This window comes from Scyliorhinus torazame, chromosome 15 (genome assembly GCF_047496885.1).
Source record: "Scyliorhinus torazame isolate Kashiwa2021f chromosome 15, sScyTor2.1, whole genome shotgun sequence".
NCBI classification, from domain to species: Eukaryota; Metazoa; Chordata; class Chondrichthyes; order Carcharhiniformes; family Scyliorhinidae; genus Scyliorhinus; species Scyliorhinus torazame.
Window position 1 is genome coordinate 167,755,514 of NC_092721.1, and position 22,492 is coordinate 167,778,005.

At 46.2% G+C, this 22,492-nt stretch overlaps 1 protein-coding gene across 1 annotated transcript in view; it reads left to right on the forward strand.

The window, feature by feature from the left end:
- Positions 1–22,492, forward strand: part of LOC140391964 (FRAS1-related extracellular matrix protein 2-like) — a 322,439-nt gene that overhangs the window by 230,045 nt on the left and 69,902 nt on the right. The window contains exons 7-9 of the mRNA XM_072477063.1: positions 10,917–11,066; positions 15,864–16,073; positions 16,867–17,064. Of these exons, the coding sequence (XP_072333164.1) occupies positions 10,917–11,066; positions 15,864–16,073; positions 16,867–17,064 (558 nt within the window). The remainder of the gene's footprint in view (positions 1–10,916; positions 11,067–15,863; positions 16,074–16,866; positions 17,065–22,492) is intronic.

Genomic DNA, 22,492 nt, shown 5'->3' on the forward strand with positions numbered 1-22,492 from the left:
CCCCCAAGACCCCGGAGCCCGCCCGCGCCGCCTTGTCCCGCCGGTAAGGTAGGTGGTTTAATCTACGCCAGCGGGACAGGCATTCTAGCAGTGGGACTTCGGCCCATCCGTGCCGGAGAATCGCGGGGAGGGGCCCGCCAACCGGCGCGGCGCGATTCCCGCCCCCGCCGAATATCCGTTCGGCAACAGGCGGGGATGGGATTCACGCCAACCCCCGGCTATTCTCCGACCCGGCGGGGGGTCGGAGAATCTCGCCCAGCATTCCAAATGTGGCTAAACCAACGGTCTATATAATTGTAACATAATTTTCGAGCTTTTATACTCTATACCCCATCCTATGAAAGCAAGCATGCCATATGCTTTCTTTACCACCATTTACACCTGTGCTGCCATTTTTAAGGATCTGTGGACCTGCACGCCCAGATTTCTCTGTGTCTCTATGTTGCCAATTATTTTTTAACTCCCACCTAAATTGGATCTACCAAAATACTTCACCTCGCATTTGTCCGCGTTAAATTCCATCTGTCATTTCTCTGCCCAATTTTGCAGTCCATCTATCCTGTTGTATTCTCTGACAATCTTCATCACTTTCCACAACTCCTGCAATCTTAGTATCATCCTCAAGCTTGCTAATCAGACCCGCTACATTTTCTTTCAAGTCATTTATATATATTACAAAGAGCAGAGGTCCCAGTACTGATTCCTGCGGAACACCACTAGTTACATACCTCCATTCGGAAAAACACCCTTCCACTGCTACCCCCTGTCTTCTATGGTCAAGCCAGTTCTGGATCCATCCAGCTACTTCACCCCTGACCCCATGTGATCTAATCTTTTGCACCAGCCTGCCATGAGGGACCTTATCAAAGCTTTACTAAAGTCCATGTAGACAACATCCACAGCCTTTCCCTCGTCAATCATTTTTGTCACCTCCTCAAAATATTCAGTCAAATTAGTGAGACTTGACCTCCCTTGTACAAAACCATGCTGTCTGTCGCTAATAAGACCATTCATTTCCAAATATGCATAGATCCTGGGCTGGATTCTCCGAGCCTCTGCGACGAAATCACGATCGGCACGGTGCGGAGAATGGCCGTTTACGCCGAAATCTGGTCCGATGCCGCTCCCGCGATCCTCCCAGAAAACTGGCCGAGTTCCCACCGGCGCGGTTCTAACCATGTTTTGCCTGTCAGGAATGGCCGGTGGCGGCTGCGGACTCAGTCCGCGACTTCCCTGGTGGGGGCGGGGGGGATCCTTCACTGCGGGGGGCCTCACAGACGGCTAGGCAAGCGATCAGGCGACACCGATCCACGGGCGCGCGATCTAGGCGGGACCTACTTCGTTCATCATGGTCTGCGGTGTGAGTCCGCCATGTCGCACGGGGCGGCTGCCGCAGGCCGCCACCGTGTGCATGTGCGGACTCCCAACCTGAAATGCAGGGCCCCGTATCCGCAGCTAGAGCTGCGAGGAGCACTCCGGCAGGTAAGAGAATCACTCTGGACTTTCTTAAGGACTGCTAGCCCCCTGACGAGGCCGTTTTGACACTGGCATGGGGACATTGCCCCATTATTGGAGAATCCCGCCCCCGTCTCTGAAAATCTTGAACAACAATTTCACTATCACTGACGTCAAGCTCACTGGCCTATAATTACCCGATTATCCTTGCAACCCTTCTTAAATAACGATACAACATTGGCTATCCTCCAATCCTCTGTGATCTCATCTGTGGCCAATGAGGACACAAAGATTTCTGTCAGAGGCCCAGCTATTTTATCTCCTGTCTCCCTCAGTAATCTGGGATTGATGCCATCTGGCCCTGGGGATTTGGCTACCTCAAGGCTTTTTAACACACCTAACATTTCCTCCCTAGTAATAATAACCTGTTCTAAAGTGTTACACATCCCCTGAGACACTACCAATCAACGTGTCCCTCGCCTTTGTCAATACCGATGCAAAATACTCATTAAGGACTTCACCTACTTCCTCTGGTACTACACATAATTTCCCTCCTTTGTCATTGAGTGGATCAACTCTTTCTCTAGCTACCCTCTTGTTCCTAATATATGTATTAAATGCCTTGGGATTCTCCTTAAACCTGTCTGCCCCCTGGGGTGTTCCTACCTCCACCTTAAAAAATGGGGAGGTGGTGGCATAGTGGTATTGTCACTGAACTAGTAAACCAGAGACCCAGAGTAATGCTCTGGAATCCAGGTTCAAATCCCACCATTGCAAATGGTGAAATTTTAGTTCAATAAAAATCTGGAATTAAAAGTCGAATGGTGACAATGGAACGATTGTCGATTGTCGTAGAAACCCATCTGGTTCACTAATGGTCTTTAGGGAAGGAAATCTGCCATCCTTCCCTGGCCTGGCCTCAAGGTTAAGGTTAGGCAGTAAATGCTGTCTCAGCCTGCGACTCCCACGTCCCATGAACGAATAAAGATAAAAAAAACTGATGTACAGCTGCACGTGTTTGGGGCGCACCAGGTTGTGCCCCAGGAGCCTCTTCACTAAAGTGCCCAACCGAGGTGAGTGTATCTGGGATGCTGGAGGGTGTTTGTGACAGCTGTGATGGAAAGTAAGCGTCTTCCCTGGACTGGTGCTCCAGGGTGTCTCAGGCTATCATTTGGGGGCTCGCATTGCTGTCTGTTGTCGACTCCTCGCTGGAATCCGCTAGGTGTTGGGGGCGGGGGCAGGGACACCAGAAGGGCCCACCTCGTTAGCAGGTGATCCTGCAAGACACAAGACATGGCGCATGATTGGGTTGCGGGTTGGGGTGGTGTTCTTGAGAGGTAGGTTGGTGAGGGTGTGGTGTGGAGGTATGAGGGGTTTTGGCCACATGTGCCATAGGGACACCGCAACTCAGCGGGAGCTCACTTGGTTGCCCGATGCCGACCTCCGCCTCGCCGACTGCCATCTCTCTGGGACCACCGACCAGGTCAGTGCCCATTGCTCCATGATGGTGAGGGGCAACAGGTCCGGCGTTCCCTCTCTCTGCGGTTAAGCACCACCTTCTGGGAGGCCAGGGAGAGACCAAAAGCTTGCAGTGTTCGGCAGTCGGACGTGTGCAGCACAGGGGGTAGGAAGCTGGAGGCCTCCACGGCGGACAGTATGGGTGCTGGCATGTGGTGCAGGGTGGGGAGTGTGCACACTGCCGGTGGATTGGGTTCGGTCGCACACTGGGTGGCGGGGGGAGGGGGGGCGTTACTGCTCTGGGAGACGAGGGTTGGTACCAGGGGCATGGTACTGCCTACTCACCCTAGCCGCCCTGACGAGACCGTGTAGCTTCTTTCTGCACTGCTGTTCGGTCCTGGTACTGGGGCCCATGGTGTTCACGGCCTCTGCCACCTGCCCAGGCCCGGTGCACGGCGGCGGGTGGCAGCCTCTTTCCCACCCCCGGGAACAGGGTGGCCCGCCTCTCCTCCATGGCATCCAGCAGGGTCTTGAGCTCTGTGCCTGTGAACCGGGGTGCCACTCTTTGTGCTGACATCTTGTTGACTGGGATGAGTGTGTGTGTGGGGAGTGGAGTGCTAATGTCTGGCTGCAGCTTATCAGCTTCTCGAGGCAACCCCAACCCTGGTGCATCGGACATTGGTTTTCATTGGAATCGCTCGAGTTCCACATGGCGCCGGTGCTAGCCCATTAATGGATCATGAGTTTCTCTGGAATGGCGCCATTTAGTTGTTGTAGAAGTCCACCAATTCAGCTCCTGTGCTAATACCTCTCCGAAATGGAGAATCCTGCCCTGTGTCTGTCATGGAAGATGGTCACCTCCCTTTATGATATGTTCTCTGGTGAGATATTGAATTCATTGTGCACATGGTCAGCCCATGCCCTTGGCCTTAATAGTTACTGCAACAGAGAATCTTCACCTCCCGGGTCATTCCATGTAGCATGTCCTTAGTGGACCTGCCGTGCCAGACGCATATCACTCCATAAGATATTCACTGATGCCATGTTTAGGTGTGCCCTTCATTCTATCTCTTTTACAATATGACCTCAGTCACGTCGAAAAAGCCAGAGGCTTTCAGCCGAGAGAGAGATTGAATGCACTCATGTAGCCACAAAAGTACCAACTGGGCAACAAGGGGCATTGATAAACAGAAAAGGATAGCACTCCATCAATGTTCAGATTGTGTTCAATCATGGTCCCAGCACACTTCCGCTGCACCACTCAGCTCCCTGATTGTGTTCAATCATAATCAAAGAATAATGCAGGTTTGTGCACGTTACCCAGGCAGCCGTGATGCATACATTCTTCGACATTCCCAGGTACCAGGGATGTTTCCCAGCCTGAAGGCACTGAATGGCTGGCTGCTCTGCAACAATATAATGCAAAGATGGCTGATTACTCAAGTAAGGAATCCACAGACTGAACTTGGGTATAATGAGGGCCATGCATTGACCAGGGCCATCATTTCTCCGACCATTTCAGGCGTCCGGCCAGATTGGGTGGCGCTCTCCAATATGCACGTGCGAGAGTGTCACTGACAGTCGTTTGCTGTGAGTTGCATTAATCTCAATCTGTTCATTGGTTGAATGTAACCTGAGACCTTGCCAGCTGAGATTTATGGTACCATCCAAAAGAATATAACAATTCTACATTCTTAGTTGAAATGGTTAAGTGCAGTTTGGAATGGCTGGTTTAGTTCAGGGAATGAAGTTTACAACAACCACAATTAGTAATTATATAGCACCTCTAATAAAACATCCCAAGAGGAGCAACAGAAGCATTCTAAAACAAAATATGGCACACATATGAACAATGAGAATGACGGATGGCCAGCAGCTCTGTCAATGGGGTAAGTTTTAAGAAACGTCTTCGAGGAGAAAAGCGAGCTGGAGAGGTTGAAGGAGGCAATTCCAGGGCTCCAGGCAGCTGAATCCATGGTCACCAATGGTGTGGCAGTTAAATTCATGAATTTGGAGCGAATTGTGTGGGAAGGCGAGTGCAGTCATTCTGAGAGAGAACAGCACATCCATGCTCTATAGATCAGTCCTAAGTTATTGCTCATTTAAAGTTTGCAAGTTGTATATTGGTCCTGTGGCTTATCTACATGTTGAAGCCCACACATATGGGTATATAGATAATATAGTACTGCAATTAAACACTCAAATCTAAAATGTAAATCATATTTTTGGCAGCATTTATGCTGCTCAATCATTACAATCAGTTGTGACAAGACCAGATCTATGCAGCAATCACTGAATTATTTCTCAGGAGGAAGTTAACCAACTCCTACATCTTGACATCAGAGTTGCTCCAGTTGCTGTGCATAAGATCCACATCAGACTAGTAGCAATCATTGTCAGTCGCACTCCCACTATATTTCAACAGGGAGGGAAACTCAGGACGTGCGCATAGCTAATAATTTAATACCATATTACACAAGACCTAAATCTGTGCAGGTCAGTACCTTGTAACTGGTGAATACTGTAGTCAGTTTTTCACTTTGCATGAAGCTCTATACCCTCTGTGCCCCCCTGCTACTCTTAGCACATGATCTGGCATTGATCAGGACAACATTATTAATGTTATTTATTTCTAAAAACCTGAACCATCAAACCAGCTGACGTATTACTGTACTGATCTGTTACAGGACACATGCATAAACCCAGAGAGATTGCATTTAGTTTGGATCAACCATATCTGACATGAATGGGTCCACTATCTGACTGTTATTGCAATAAATATTGACATTTGGGTTTAATGCTGAAATGCCATATGATCATTGCTGTGGAAGACTAGAATGCTATCTTAAGTAAGCACTGTGAATTCAAGAATCATTTATAAAGGCATTGATTTCTACATTGCATGTGTGTAGAGAGAAAAATAATACTGTCTTTGCCATCATTTTTTATGGGCCAGTTATATGTAATAAAATGTTATCATTGATACGAACCAGACTACTTCACTGATACAAGGCATGCAGTGCAATTTTTTTTGCCAAGTTGCTGAAATATTAAAGTAATGCAGAAGTGAGCCTTACAACACTTCAGCTTCACAGTCACGGAAGCATAACTGTAATGACAGAGCTGTAGACAACAAACTTAATATTTCAAATCCTCTTCTGAATGCTGCTTCCACCTGCATCTGTACCCATGGTCACACTTGTAGAGAATTCTGAAACATGCCTTTCTCTCCAGGTTCATTAGCCTGTGGAATTCCACTTCCGCAGAGAGCAGTGGTGACTGGGTCAATGAATTTATTCAAGGTTGAGTTGGATAGATTTTTGATAGACATGGGAGTTGAGTGGGGGCGGGGGCAGACAAGAAAGTGGTGTTGAGACCACAAGCAGATCAGCCGTGATCTTACCAAATGGTAGAGCAGGCTCGAAGGGCCAAATGGCCTACTCCTGCTCCCAAGCAAAGTGTTATCTGAGGACAAGAAAATGTAAAAATGGTGCATTCTGATTAATATTTTTACCTTTTTACATCTGATGCTCGATCAATAACTCCTGAGACGAGATTGGGGACAAGTGAAGGCGTTATTGCACTAGATGTTTTCCCCCAGCAGCGCAGGTACAGAATGCAGCTGCTAGGAAGACACAGGCTCTTATACTCCGTCTTACTGGGCGGAGCCAGCAGGCAGGCTTCACCAATGAAAATAGCAGTCTCCGGTACCTCCCACACCAATGGTCTTACAGCATTATTCAGGGTACCGTAATACCCCTAATACCGACTACCACAACATCAAAATTGATTGATCCCTATCATTGTTTTAAATGCTGTATGGGTTAATTCATATTTAGTATATCAACCACGTCACACAGCCCAAAATACTATCTGAACAGTCACTGTACCTTTCATCAACAACCTTTTCATGAATACAGCTTTTTGTACTCTGCTTTGCTAATGACAAGCTTTGGAATTGCAGTATTCCGTACAGTAAATGCAAACTAAGCCTACCAAAGATATTTAGGGCCAATAGCATAAATACACTTTTTTAACAATGCAATAACTGAAAGACTTCCAATCAACCGCTCCTGACACCAAATATGAAGTGCGGGTCTCATTCTTTCAGATTTATCATTTTGGAGATTATTTTCAAATTTTCAAATTTTATATTATACCATTTTTACATTTCCAATGGCCTGGGAGGCCCCCCCTCAAGGTGCCGTTACACCTGGCCCACGTTTGCATGGACCAGTGCTATATGGTGTGATGGCAAAGTCCCCCAGGCAAGGCCATTAGTTCCCGGGCCTTTGGAGAATCCGGTGTAGACATAGCGAGGGCAAGATCCAGATAGTGACGTCCCATGAGATCTCATTAGATCTCGAGAGATGTTCTGAGTGTCACGAATCTCGTAAGGGGCCTCTCACAAGATTAAACGGCCTCGTTGCCTCACCAAGTTGGGCGCAACGAGGCCATTAAATCGCATCCCATCTCTGCTTGTCCTTCTTGACCTTTCTACCATCTTTGCTGTGGTTGACCACACCATCCTTCTCCAATGCCTCTCCACTGTCATTCACCTGCATGGAGCTGCTAGCACCTAATTCCATTTTTATTTTGCTGATCCTAGTCAGAGTATCACTTGCGGTGGCTTTCCTTCCTGCTCCCAGACCATTACCTCCAGTGACCCCCAGGGACCTATCCGTGGTCTTCTCCTATTTCTCTTCCACAAGCTACCCCTTGCAAACACCAACTGCAAACACGTTAGTTTTCACACATATGCTGACAACATACAGCTCTCCGTCACCATCACCTCTCTCAACTACTGCACTGATGCAAATGATCAGACTGCTTGTTTGACATCCAGTACCTGAGGAGCAGAAATTTCCTTAATTAAGTATTGGGAATATTGGAGCCATTGTTTTTGGATCCCACTCCAAACCGTACTCACTGACTCCATCCCTCTCCCTGCCAACTCAGACTAAATGAGACTGTCCTTATCCTTGGTTCATATTTGACCTCCAGGTAAGATTCAGATTATATATCTGCATGGTCACTAAGAATGCCTATTTCAACCCCCCACAACAATTCTTGACTGTTTTCCTACCTCTGCTCATCTGATGTTGAAACCTATATACGTGCCTTTGTTACCTCTAGACTTGACTATTCCAATGCACTCCGAGTTGGTCTGCAGCATTCTAAACTCCATAAACCCAAGGTCATCCAAATCTCAACAGCCCATGTCCTTACTCGGACCAAATCCTATTCACCCATCACTCCTGTCCTCACTGACCTACATTGACTTCCTGTCAAGCAAAACTTTGATTTTAACATTCTCAACCTTATTCTCGTCCACGCCTCACCCTTCCCTCTCTCATGATCTTCTCCGACCTGACAACCCTCCGAGCCATCTGTGCTCATCTAATTTTGGCTTCTTGAGCATCCCGATTTTATTGCTCCCCCCAATTGGTGGCTGTACCTTGAGCTGCCTCCAGCCCTGGAATTCCCTCCCAAAACCTTTCTGGCTCTCTTTCTTCCTTTAAGACACTCCTTAAAAGGTCAAGCTTTGGCTGTCTGCCCTCCCATTGCCTTCTGTGGCACCGTGTCTAATTTTGCTTTGTAACGTTCCTGTGAAGTACCTTGACATGTTTTATTGCATTAAGGGCACGATATTAATCTAAGTTGTTGTTGAGTGTAAAATGACAAGTGATCTAAGGTGAAGACACCTCAGTTTCACTTTCTTGATGTGAAATGTCAGACTCATAGCAACCTGTGTTTAGTTTTTTCCTTTGGTCTCGATATCCAGCTTTTGTGGTGCATTTTTGCGGAGAGGTGAAAAATGTATGGAATTTCTTGGCAGGTGATTAGAGCACTGTTTGCCCAAGGTTACTCTGATAACATGTTGGTACCACACCACACAACAGCCCTGGTCCAAACTGCTGAAAAATACATCAATAAAATCCTGTAAAACGTAAAACTAAAAGGGGTTTGTCAGCAATTATTCCCAAAAATATATTAACTAAAGTTCAAAATCTTCTGTTTCAACCTTCAATACCCCACACAAGATTTTTAAAAAGCTACAGAGAACTTCATTTGAGTGAATTAAAACACAAGTTGATAGATAAAAGGCAGAATATTATGGGGGGCTGGGGGAGCAAACAGTTCACGCTCCCCTCACCCAGCCCCAGAAACAATTGGCAACTTGGACCGACCCATCCCATGCCAACCCGCCCCTCAGTCATAACCTGCGCAGGCAGGCTGAATCGGAGTTGTGTGGGACCTGCACCCCTCACTGGGGGGATCAAATCCCACTCCCTGCCTCCTCAGGAGCTGTCAATCAATCTGATTGACCGGCAGCTCCATCAGACCCGGTAGTGTTGCCAGGACTGTAACCAAGAAGAAGAAGAAAGCCCAATGCATCCCAGCGCCAGGTTAGTCTGGGGTCTTCGGCAGGGTGGGTTTGCACAGGTTATGGAGGTGCAGATTGTTAGATTCTGGTTGCTGTTGAGTAAAGAGTCAAGAGTTCTGCTCCTTTCCCAAACACCTTTATTTTCCTTGAACACACTCTATACAAAACTCTATCACCACAAGTGCCATCTGCAACCCCTTTACATATCAGTGTCAATTATTGGATACTTAACATCAATTTGACATGTAATTGGAATGTCTCTTAGCCCATTCCTAGCACAGATGTGCTATGTTTAATGGAGCAGGAAGAACCCCACCAGCACCAACCCACTCTGCAAAGGGCAGGCATGAAGATAGCTTCCCGACCTATAAAATATATATTTTAAGTGAGCGACTCCCCACCACCCAACTGCCCATACCAACCATTTTATGACGTAGGCAGCGTATTATTGGGGTCAGTTGTCACGTTGACAAGCCCAATTGATCCTTGATTATTTATTTAAATATGGCATGCTGGCTGCCGATTTTGGTGTTATGGGGCTGCACTTGGAGGTAGGCAGGAAGGAGGTGGAGTGGGGCAGGAAGGAGGTGTGTTGGAAACTATCTTATTTTATTATAATAATAATAATAATCGCTTATTGTCACAAGTAGGCTTCAATGAAGTTCCTGTGAAAAGCCCCTCGTCGCCACATTCCGGCGCCTGTTCGGGGAGACCGGTACGGGAATTGAACCCGCGCTGCTGCCTTGTTCTGCATTACAAGCCAGCTATTTAGCCCAGTGTGCTAAACCAGCCCCAGGTGTACGTCCCTCGTGTGTGCCGTCCCTCGCTGAAAACACACCCAACGGGGCGTGTAAAATGCAGTCCAACAAATTTGAAAGCCTGCTTGATGAGACGAATCTCCAACTGAACTTCTTTTGACATACTTTTTCGCCTAGGTCATTTGAATGAAATAATACTTTAAACTTGGCATTATGGTCATCTTTTACTCGTTTTGCCCCAATTTCATGATATCTGGGCATGATTCCATGGGCAATAAATGCCTTTCAGTAGCTCCCTGAGTCAGATAGGGAAATGACTGTCGACAGGAGTATCTGGATCCTGGTTTATTAGAACCAAGCCTGATGAACACTTGCCTAATGCCTGCACAGTTCCAGCAGAAGGTTTTAGCTATCAGTAACAGGATTTGCAATTGGCCCAGGATCAATTTCTCTCTAATTTACTCCTGATAGGGAAGTGCATTTCATGCACTAATTGTGTCCACTTGAGATTGGACAATTACAGACCGTTGCATGGGTTATTGTACCGCCCTACCGTGCCCCTACTAAAAATGAATCTGCTCTTGTCAGTTTTGCACATTAATAATTCAAAATTAATTATACTGTAAGGTTGATAGGTCATTTATATTTGCATCTAGTGCTTTGATAGTTTTATCAATTAAATTGCCTTTGAATTTGTTCATGTCCCAACATGACGGAAAGAGTTCCCCCATATTACTGTGAATAGGATGATATTGTGAAATGGCTAAAGACCTGACTGGCTAGGTATTTTTGCTTTTGTATTATTTTATATAAATGGATGTACACATGTTCATGGTGCTGATATATCCCTTTTCCAGAACCAGTTTTTTACTTTGGAGATATTGAATACCAGGTAGATGAAAGTGAAGGCTACGTGGAAGTGCAGGTCTGGCGAACTGGGACAGACTTGTCCAAGACTGCAAGTGTGACAGTTCGATCTCGCAAAACCGAGCCAGCATCAGCTGAAGGTGAGAGCATGATATTTTGTTGGCACGATAGACGGAGGCCCAGATTTTGCACTTAGAGAAGAAGCAATGCTAGCCATTCAGAACGCTTGTACTTACATTCAAAGGTTCTGAGGGTTTTTGCAGTGAATTCCAATTATTGGAGAGTCAAAATAGTGCGGTACCCTCAAGGGGATCTGGGACATTTACTAAAAGGGCAAGCAAAGATGGCTTTCCTCACTCAAGAAGATTGAAGAACCCTTGTGAGATATGTAGAATGTAAGTTGGGACATATAGTTCAATGTAAAACCATGTAAAGAAAATGAAACAAAGAGAGATGGGATTAAGAGAAAGAGAAAAGAGACTTGGAAAAAGTAAATAAACAACTGTTTAATAATCTCCAACAGTAGTGATTCACTTTTCGCTCTGGCAGAGCATCCCTGCCACGCGCAGGTTTTCCAGCAGTGTGAGGTGGCTTCAATGGGAAATCGCATTGACAAGCGGAGGGAGTATAGAATCCTACCCCCAGCGAACGTCGTGCCGGCAAGAAACAAGCAGCTGGGGAACCTCAGAATCCAGCCCAAATCTCCGCACAATATTCCAGGTGTGATCTCACCAATGGCCTGTGAATTAGGGAAGGCGGTGGCTTAGCGGTATTGTCACTGGACTAGTAAATCAGAGACCCCGAGTAATGCTCTGGGAATCCAGGTTCAAATCCCACCACTGCAGATGGTGAAATTTGAATTCAATAAAATTATAACTATGAAACCATTGTTGATGGTCGTAAAAACCCATCTGGTTCATTCATGTCCTTCAGGGAAAGCAATCTGCTATCCTTACCTACATCTGGCCTACATGTGACTCCAGGCCCACAGCAATGTGGTTGACTCTTAACTGCCCCTGAATGGTGATTAGGGATGGGCAATAAAAGCTGGCACAGCCTGTGACACTCGCGTCTCCCGTGAACGTATTTTGAAAAAATTGCAGCAAGACAAATTTGGAGATATTATTTTTTTCCCTCAACTAAATCATTAATGGATATGGTGAATAGCTGAGATCCTCGCACTGATCCCTGTGGCACCCCACTAGTCGCTGCTTGCCATTTGGAAAAAGATCCATTTATTCCTACTCTTGTTTCCTATCTGCCAACCAGTTTTCTATCTCAATACACTATCCCCAATCCCAAACGCTTTAATTTTGCACACTAATCCCTTATGCGGGATTTAGTCAAAAGCATTCTGAAAGTCCAAAATAAACTGCATCCACTGGTTCCCTCTGTCAACTTTACGCGTTACATCCTCGAAGAATTCCCAGTAGATTTGTCAAGCATGATTTACCTTTCATAAATTCATGCTAACTCTATCCAATCTGCCACTGTTTTCCAAGTGCTCGGCTAGTAAATATTTTATAATGTACTCTAGAATTTTTCCAACTCCCGACATCAGGCTGACTGGTCTATAATTCTATTTTTTCTCCATCTCCCTTTTCAAATAGTCGGGTTACATTAGCTACTCTCCAGTCTGTAGGAACTGTTCCAGAGCACAGAATCTTGAAAGATGACTTCAATGCATCCACTATTTCTAGGGCCACTTCCTTAAGTACTCTGGGATCTAGATTATCGGCCTTCAATTCCATCAATTTCCTCAACACCATTTCCCTACTACAGTTCCTCTCTCTCACTTAATCTTGTGTCCCCCAACATTTCCATAAAATCCCTACAATCCAGAAGGAGGCTGTTCGGCCCATCAAGTCTGCACTGACCCTCTGAAAGATCACCCTACCACGGCCCACTCCCCCGCCCTATCCCCGTAACCCCACCCAGAGGAAATCCACACAGACACGGAGAATGTGCAAACTCAACAGAAAGTTTCCACAGGCCGGAATTGAACACGGGTCCCTATGCTGTGAGGCAGCAGTGCTAACCCCTGTGCCACCATGCCGCCCTATTTATAGTACGTTATTTGTGTCCTTCTTTGTGAAGACAGAACTAAAGTATGTATCTAGTTTGTCAGCCATTTTTTTGTTCCCCATTATAAATTCCTCTGTTTCTGACTATAAGGGACTGGTTATTTTTGGCCAATTTGTATGCCTCTTCCTTGGATCTAATACCATCTCTAATTTTCCTGGTAAGCCATGGTTTGGCCCCCTTCCCTGTTTTATTTATGCGCCAGACAGGAATGAACAATTGTTGCAGTTCACCCATGCGCTCTCTGAATGTTTGCCATTGCCTATCCACCATCATCCCTTTAGGCAACATTCCCCAATCCATCATAGTCAATTTGCACCTCATACAATCGTAGTTTCCTTTATTTGCTTAATAACTGAAAGTGTCCTGTTTAATTTTCGCCACAAAAGCCAGGCCATTGTTTGTCAATGTATAGAGTATTAACCTTGAAACTTTAAAAAACTAGAGATGCCTGCCATCATTGAATTTTCATATTGAATCTTCAACAGTTTCACCTTCAAACATTTATCAGAGTTCCCCTTCACAGAACTATTTAGGAGTCGCTTAGAATGATTTACTTGTTTCTATCGCACAACATCTGCCATTTTCTGTGTGAAGTGCTGAAAATCAAAATGCCTCCTTAAACAATGTGTCCAGAAGCATCTTTACTGTCTTGCTAGAATAATGGAACTTAGTAAAATGAATTATGCTGTTTTGTAAGCTGTATATTTTGAGATGACCTGAGGTTATGAGAGTGTTGAAATCCTTAATTTAAAATGAGTAAAACTGGGCTTAATATTTATCCTAAATAGCTATCTTTTACCTATCAGGTGTGTTAGGAAATAGTTGACTTCTACAGCCTCCAACCTCATTGTGTTGCATTAAAACCAATAGGACATTGCTGAGAAATACATTTGCACAGGAATGTAAACATACCCATTCAAGTGCCATCTGCATTAGGAAGGTACACCCTCAACATTTGTAAATGTGACCTTTGTGAGTAAATTCTAGCCTGGAGCCTGTTGCACAAGTGGGAACCAGAAGACAAAAGGCCAATTTCTTTCAACCCATGCTTGATAAATCTTTCCACTAATGTAGAAAATATGAAGAACTACAAAAGCTTATTCCATTCTTTCCACATATGTACACACAAACACACATCTCAAAAGTAGAAGGTTAGAGAACTGATAAAAGAATATGATAGTAAGTCTTTTGCTTATCCGTGAGGCATTCCTTGTGGAATGTTACAGCTGCTGAAATTAGGTAGTTTCCGGTAGAATTCTGGAGTTGACCTTGTTCCAGTCTGCACTTTGTTGAAGACACCTCTTTTGGCTGCTTAGATCATTGTCATGTTTCTTCCTACACTAACCCTTTGGAGTGCTTTTGACAGAGCCAGTTTTTAAACACATTTTTGCACATTCCTAGAATGGAATCCAATTAACATGTCTTGCATCCATTGTTGTAGTAAACCCAGTTATTTTCTTTCATCTCAGAAACATTTGACACATTTTGAGGTTCGTATCAATAGGATGCTGATCAACCAAATCACAAAATAAAAGTGGTCAAGGCCGGGATTTTCAAATCCGGGTCAAGCGCCAAGCTGCTGGTTCAATTCTGGGGCCTGACCCCATACAGCATGTTCCAAAATGCCCACCCAGATTTTTAAAGGGACAAGCCAATTAATGGCAGGGAGTAAGATGGCCATCATTTTCGAGGGCAGATACTCAATTCTGAGGGCCCTCCAGCACGGACATATCGACGGCCCCACTCGCTGAGATGGGAGCTGCCGATCTGAACATGGGAAGAGAGAGTTTATTTTTATTTTTAGAAACACCACAGCTGCCTGCCATCCACCCTGGAGATGCAAACCATCCACGGGATGACCAACAGCTGCAGCTGAGAGTGGCCGGCCAATCACAGGTCAGCAACTTTTCATTGCTCAGCAGCCACCCCTCACAGAGGTGGGAGCTGCATTCAATAATACACCCAGTGAAGGCCATAGATCTCTGAGCAATCCACGGCAAGGTGAGTGATGGCGGGCGGGGGTGTCACGTCGGAGGTTGATCAGCAGCAGGGGTATAGGGTGTGGCTTTAGTTGGCTCCTCTTCTTCCAGGTGCCGGGTCCCTCGCAGTGTGCCTTTGAATAAGGGACCTCCATGGAACCCACAAGCAACTCTGACAAGATTTGCTTTTCGGCCTTCTTGCAAGGCAAGTTCCCCACCCTTCGCTGAGTGAATACCCGTGGATGAGGTCCTTATGTGGACATTAATTAATTGCCTCAATGGGGCATTAAAACTGTCGACAAGCCTTCCCAAACTGGGCCTAATCAGGGTCCCCACCTACTCCCCCTTCCTAATGAAATGCACCCCCTGCTACCAAGCTTGCCTTAGAGGAGGGCAGTAAGTTCCACCCAGTGAATGAATTAAGTGCTCATCTTTTGATATCTGACTGGAATCACAGAAGAGCAATAGCGTATTGGAAATAAAATTAAGATCTGATCAACTGAAAAACTTACTTTTGTTCGGCTGCAATTTGTGTAAAATTAAAATTCCTTTGATGGTATTTCTGGGTAATACCCAAGTCTTACTAAAAAGAAATACCAAAACCTAGTGAGGATTGTGAATTTAAGAATACTGAAATGAATACATCTTGCAAAATTCTTAAGGATTTTTTATGACTGAAAATATACTTGTTCAATGGTTCAGAATCAACTTTGGCATTATGATTATCATAAAAATAGATGTTTTGAAGGGGTCCCTGTGTTATAAATGGATCTTTTGAAAAGAACTTGAGACTGTTATCAAATTGTTTCTCCCAATTTCATTATCATTAGCCTGCAGATTAACTATTTCTAATCATTAGATGTTCTTTTCCAGCGGGCGTCGATTATGTAGGCATAAGCCGCAATCTGGATTTTGCCCCTGGAGTGAACATGCAGATCTTCCGTGTTACTATCCTTGATGATTTGGGTCAACCAGTAATAGAAGGGCCAGAGAGTTTTGAGCTTGTCCTGCGCATGCCAATGAATGCCGTCCTTGGAGAACCAAGCAAAGCCACGGTGCTCATTAATGACTCAGTCTCGGATTGTAAGTGTTCATTTTTAAAAGAATCTCTACAGTGCAGAAGGAGGCCATTCAGCCCATCGAGTACATCAACCCTCTGAAGGAGCATTCTACCTAGGACAACTCCTCCGCCCTATCCCCGTAACCCCATGACCTCACCTACCCTTTTAGACACTAAGGGACAATTTAAAATGGCCAATCCACCTAACCTGCACATGTTGGACTGTACTAGGAAACCGAGGCACCCAGAGGAAACCCATGCAGACACACGGAGAACGTATAAACTTCACAGTCAGTCATCAGAGGTCCAAATTGAACCCAGATCCCTGGCGCTATGAGGCAACAGTGCTGACTATTTGTATAATATGCTGCACTAATAGCTTCCAAAGCCATGCCAAGAAGCCACTGAAGTGGAGACTGAAATGTTTAGCCAGCTACATGACACTATGATTACATGCAAACTATTAGAAATGGGCAAAGATACAATTAAATACGTGTCTTAAATTTCACACCTGACGGTTTTCTCAGGGAAACCCTCTCCTTAACTTTGTAACCTTGTTCTTAGATCAACTTAATTGGTTCACCCTATAGTATGGCTACATATTTCTGATTGAAATTATTCAAAATTATATTAGCAGATTTTCGCAGCAAAAATCAAGTTTTATATCTAACCTTATTGGAAATAATTCCATGTATTGAGTAAATTTTCCAAAACCTAGCAGAACAAATGCAGCCGCCGATCTTGTCAGGCACAGGTGCAGTTTTGCAACAGAATATGAGAAAACAATACGTGAACAACTTTCTTTTTCTTTTTAAGTGCCAAAGGTACAGTTCAAAGATGCAGCCTATGTGGGGAAAGAGAACAACGGTCAGGTCACAGCAATTGTTTACCGCAGTGGTGACATCAGCTATAAATCCACAGTTCGGTGCTATACTCGTCAGGCATCTGCTCAGGTCATGATGGATTTTGCTGAACGTCCAAATACAGATGATTCCGTCATTACATTTCTTCCAGGTACTGTACGTTATAGAGAAATGTGTAAATTTCAAGCTGCTTGTCAGCAATAACTCTGCATGGCTATCTCTTTTATTCTTTTGTCCCTGTTATGTCTAGCATCTGCAGTGTGTTACTTGCAAATGCTCTCAAAACCTTTCACATTGTTATATCATTGCCTGAAACTGTTTTTAAAACCCATAAATGCTCCATTTCCCTTTTTTTTTTAAAAAGGTGTCACTTCATAATAGTTCCATAATATTGCCATGGTTGCTCGTCTAGGGATAGTTATTTCTCAAACTACTCAGTAGCCATTATCATCAATGCATAGATACCTTGGGAACAGGAGTAACCCATTCAATCCCTCAAGCTTACTCCACCTCTAATTGGATCATGGCTGATCATTATCATTGCCATTGTAGAATTATTTATTTGGAAATACCAGGCAGGATTCTCGGCCTCTAAGCCGCATGTTTCTTGGTAGCGGAAGTGGGTGTGCAGTTCACTAGTGGGCGGATTCTCTGCTCCCCCAGTTGTCAGTGGGAATTTCCATTGAAGCATCCCCATGCTGGGTGGGTTGCTCTACCAGCGGGACCAGAGAATCCCACCACCAGCGAATGGCTGGAGAATTCCAGCCGCCATTCTAAAGGGCAGATTTCTAATTCTTCTACTAGAGCTCTGCCATCACAAACTATATAGTTGTCCACGTTGTGAGTTCAAATGTGCGTCATGGCTACGATTTGTACTGGTGGACAACTGGCTACAAATCCAAATCTTCACCATGAGAAATGCAGCACTATCCCACTTATGGTTGACAGACAGGTGACGCCACTTACTAGTTAACTGTGACACTTGTCTAGCTGTGACCTGCTCGTGGCAGCTGACTGATTCACGTCTTTAGAATTTGCAGAAATCTTAGCTCTGTGAGAAATCCGACACATGAGGCTGTAAACAAGACTCTAATCTGTCATGGAATGTCGATGTGTAGTCATTAAAGTAAGGATATTATAAAAAGCCAGGCACCTGAAATATACGCTAGATAGGAATGTCAGTTCCCATCTCTCAAAATCTTTTAATATCAATCTTTTTTATTTTGATATGTAAATTCTTTTGAAGGATTTTAAATGTTCTGTGTTCACAAATGGAGAACGGTAAGAATATTATGTTCCCTATTGTGATTATGGCACCGCACACATAGACCTAAAAATTAGATAGAAATGTAAAAGATTACCCAGCCTAGTTTTCAAAAGCAGTTTGTATCAAAGGGTTATCAATCACCCATGCCAAAACGGATATTTAGAAGGTTTAAAAGAATGCTAAATTAATTTGTGCTTGTTACCTCACCTACTGAGGTGTTACGATTGCTGACTATTTGAATGTGCTGGGTGTGTTTAAGAGATCCATTGGCTTTCAATCTGGCCAACAGATGAAACTTTTTATAGCATTTGAGCTTTCCACTTTGGAACGGTATTTAAATTTGAAATGGCATAATTGTGCTATTGTGAGCACATTTATTCTCATTTTTATACTTGTCACCATAAACCCCTCACTCAAGGACAATGAGTGATGATTTTCTTTCAGATCTGTTGCATGAGCTAACTTGAAACGTGGCACACAAAGTGGTCAATCTTCTGCACTCTGGGAGATGTGGTGGTAGTGCTCCTCCTACTGGATTAAAAGAATTTAGGGTAAACATCTTGCAAGGATAGAGTTTTGTTTTTTCTGTTGTATTGTTGCTAACTTTTTTGGGAGTGACAAGAAGCAGGAAATGCAGGGAATTTCAGCTAGTAGAGTGCAAAGACAAGAAGAAGGGCTATCTTTGGAGAATTGAGGAGAATGAAACTGATAATGAAGAAAATCAAGAAATGAAGAAAATTCCAAAGGGACAAGAAGTAGTAATGAAAACAAGTGTGTTTTAGCTGCATGTTTCCCGAGAAACACAACGCTATCAAACATCATTCAGGTTAGATGGGTGCCTCAGCGGGGAATGCATGGCCAAGGCTGCATATAGGCCCATTTTCTGAGGAGCTCCGTTAAGTCCTCAGTGTAACGCGACAAAAGGGCACCTTTTAAAAATGGCATCCCAATCTCTGGAGCCTCCATGCGACCCCTAAACCCCCCAAATCCCAACTCACTATGAGGGGCCCCAGGGCCCTCCTGCACCCCTCCCCCCGACACCCGCGAGGGCACCCCATCCGGATTGACGGCGCATGAAAAATGCCATCTTGGTAATTTGGCAGTGCCAACTTGGTACCCTGGGAGTGCACCTGCCAGCGCCACCTGGGAACCTTGGCAGTGCCAGGCTGTCAACCAGGTGGCTCTGCCACGCTGCAACTGCCAGGGTGTCCGGGTGGCACCAGCAGTGCCATGTACCACCCTGCCCAAAGGTAATGCACCTAGGAGGCTCTGATCCCCTGGGAGACCCTACGAGTGGCATTTCTTCTGGTCCACGTTTGTGAAGACCAGTCCTGAACGGCGCTCGCCCAAGGTCTCCTGGACAAAGGGGATAGAACCCAACGCCTTGGGAAACTGGATATTAACGTGAGACTAGCTGTCTCACTCTAATATGAAGATTTGCCAAAACATGATCTCGCCCATAATGGACGGGATTCCCATCGTAACGTCTCGTGAAATCACATTAGATCTCATGAGGCGTTGTAGGCCGTGTAGATCCCAGGAGCGGGTCTCGTGACTTCTCAGCCTCGTTGTGGCATGCTGCTTTTCAAGTGCAGCACGGCCGTTGATCGCGCCTGACTGTTAACGCTGGGTCTGAATTGCCTGCGGTTCGCGTTCTAGTTGGGGGCTCTATCTGTGAAGCAATTCAGGCCATGCTAATGGGCCAGCACTCTGCCCGTAAGAATTCAGAGCATTTCGTATTCCTGCCAACGTCGGATTCGCTGAGACCGGAATTGGTGCTGGATAGCTTGACAAGCTGGACTTGCTTTTACGCACTCCATTCCCCACACACTCTCATTCCAGCCAAGAAGATGGCACAAAGAAGAGCAACAGCAAGCTTCACCGACTCGGAGCTCGATACAATATTAGATGCAGTGCAGGAGAGGCAGGACACCCTCTTTCCCAGGGTTGGCAGGAGGCTCCTGCGGCCTGAGCGGAGGCGACTGAAGCAGTCAGTGCTGTGTGTCTCACCAGGCGGACTAGCACACAGTGTCGGAAGGCGTTGAATGCCCTCCTTAGGGCAGCTCGGGTGAGCCACCACCTCTGTTCCCCTGGCATCACTCCCGTTCCTCACTCCTCACATCACACTCCCATTCCCATCGAGGCCAATCAAAACCCACCTGTCTGCATCTCCCTCACATCGCACTCTGCACCAAATCCCAACACTTGTATTGTCCTCTTTGACCAGATGCTTTGCACACACATGCCACACATGCCACCACATGACTCCTGTGTAACTCACTTCCATGCGTCTCATCATGTCCTTTTCCCTTCGGAAAAGTTGGCCCATAACAGAACAGAGCGAGAGAAGACCAGAGGGGCGTCCCAAACCTCAGGGCTCCCACCCACACCAAGCAGAGGATGATGGAAATAGCCGGGGAGGTGCAGGAGAGGGCCATCTCCATGGCAGAAGTCGACATGCGACAACAAAGTGAGATCCCCTAGCACAGCACAATGGTGCAGTGGTTAGCACTGCTGCCTCAAGGCACCGAGGTCCCAGGTTGGATCCTGGCTCTGGATCACTGTCCGTGTGGAGTTTGCACATTCTCCTCATGTCTGCATGGGTTTCGCCCCCACAATCCAAAGATGTGCAGGGTAGGTGGATTGACCATGCTAAATTGGCCCTTAATTGTAAAAAAAATATTTGGGTATTGTAAATTTATTTTTACATTTTTTTAAAAACAAGTAAGATCTCAATGTGAACTGATGTCCCAATAGCAAGTGAGTTATCTCTCTTCCCCCCAAGATTACTCCTTGTGCCTTGTCTTTTGTCTTGCAGGATCACTCTCAGACCAGACCAGCCCATCTAGGGTACCTCGCCCCCAGCCACACCCCAGCATACCCCGGAGGACCAGTCCGGGAAATACACCGACTTCTTGGCACTGCATTCACCTGCACCTTCCTCCATCGCAGAAACTATCAACATGGTGGGGCATTTTAGTGAGGAGGCTCCTGGGTCACCCTCTGGTATGCACAGCACACATGATGCAGCACATCAAGTGAAAGTAGGGATTCCAGAGAGAGTGAACAGTTGGAGGGCTGCCCAATCCCAGGGAACAGTTGAAGTCCGGACAGGTATTCCCGCTACTTCTGGAAAGTATGGTCCCATCGGTGGTGGAGATGCATACGCAGAGCCAGGAACTACGGAGGGGGGGGGGCGGGGGGCATGTCAGCAACTTTACAGCACCTGCAAGTGCAGCTGGAGGAGTCCAAACACCTTCAGGTGCAGGAGACTGTGGCGATAATGCATGGTACCCAGGCCAGCACACCGGTGGCGCCCGCAGTGGAAGCTTTGAGTCAAAAGGTCACAGCCATGGGTCAAGACGTCGAATGCTTGGGGCACACTGCAGTGTGGACAGGGGAGCCCAGTCACAGGCAGGCATGTACCAGGCCAACATGGACATTGCTGCGGTGCTACAGAGCTTGGCCCAGTCACAAAAGGTCATGACTGAGGACGTCAAGAGCATTCGGCAGGCGCTGACGACCAGAGTCAATCACAGAGAGACATGACAGAGGCAGTGAGGGGCATGCCTCACTCGCTGAGGGATGTGGCCCAGTCTCTGTGCTCCATGGCTGAGGCGAGGATGGTCCTTCAGGATTGGCAGTACCAAGTTACGGTGGAGCCTCCGGAGGTCACTCCGGCTTCACCTCCATCCCAAGGAGTAACCCGAGGGCCATCAAGCACCCCGAGAGAGGAGGAAGTGATCGGGCCCATGCCGGTGCCTCCCGCAGGAGAGGTGCTGGAACTGCTCAGTGCTTCAGAATTCCCCTCCCCTGATGCAGGCGCATCTGATGGGCAGTAGTAGAACAGGGTGGCACCTCGTCATCTGTGACGCACAAAAGTTGGCTGGGCCCATCCAGATTCAGTTCCTCCAGAGAACAGCTGCCTAAAGCATCTCAGGTCAGAGGCGGGATACACAGCATGCTGCCTCCACGTCTGATGTGATGTCCGGGGTTGCACCTAGAGGGTGCGGTAGGCCACGTAAAATAAGGAAGTTAGACACCAGTTAAATTGGCACGGGGCCAGCACATAAGCTAGAGGTAGGGAAGCAGGGCATGACAATTGTATATACTAGTTGATAATGTCAGTGTTGAGGCCTCTGCCCTGAGAGGGACAGTGTGCCAGGAAGGATGCCAAAGGCTACAGTGCATGTGTCCGTTGTTTGGCGTGAGCTCTGCTATCTCCCTGCTTCCCCTGCAGTGGGGCTGTGCTTCTGATGGGTGCGCTGAGGAGTGGCCGCAGCTGGTGTGCCACTGATTGCGCTTGGCCAGA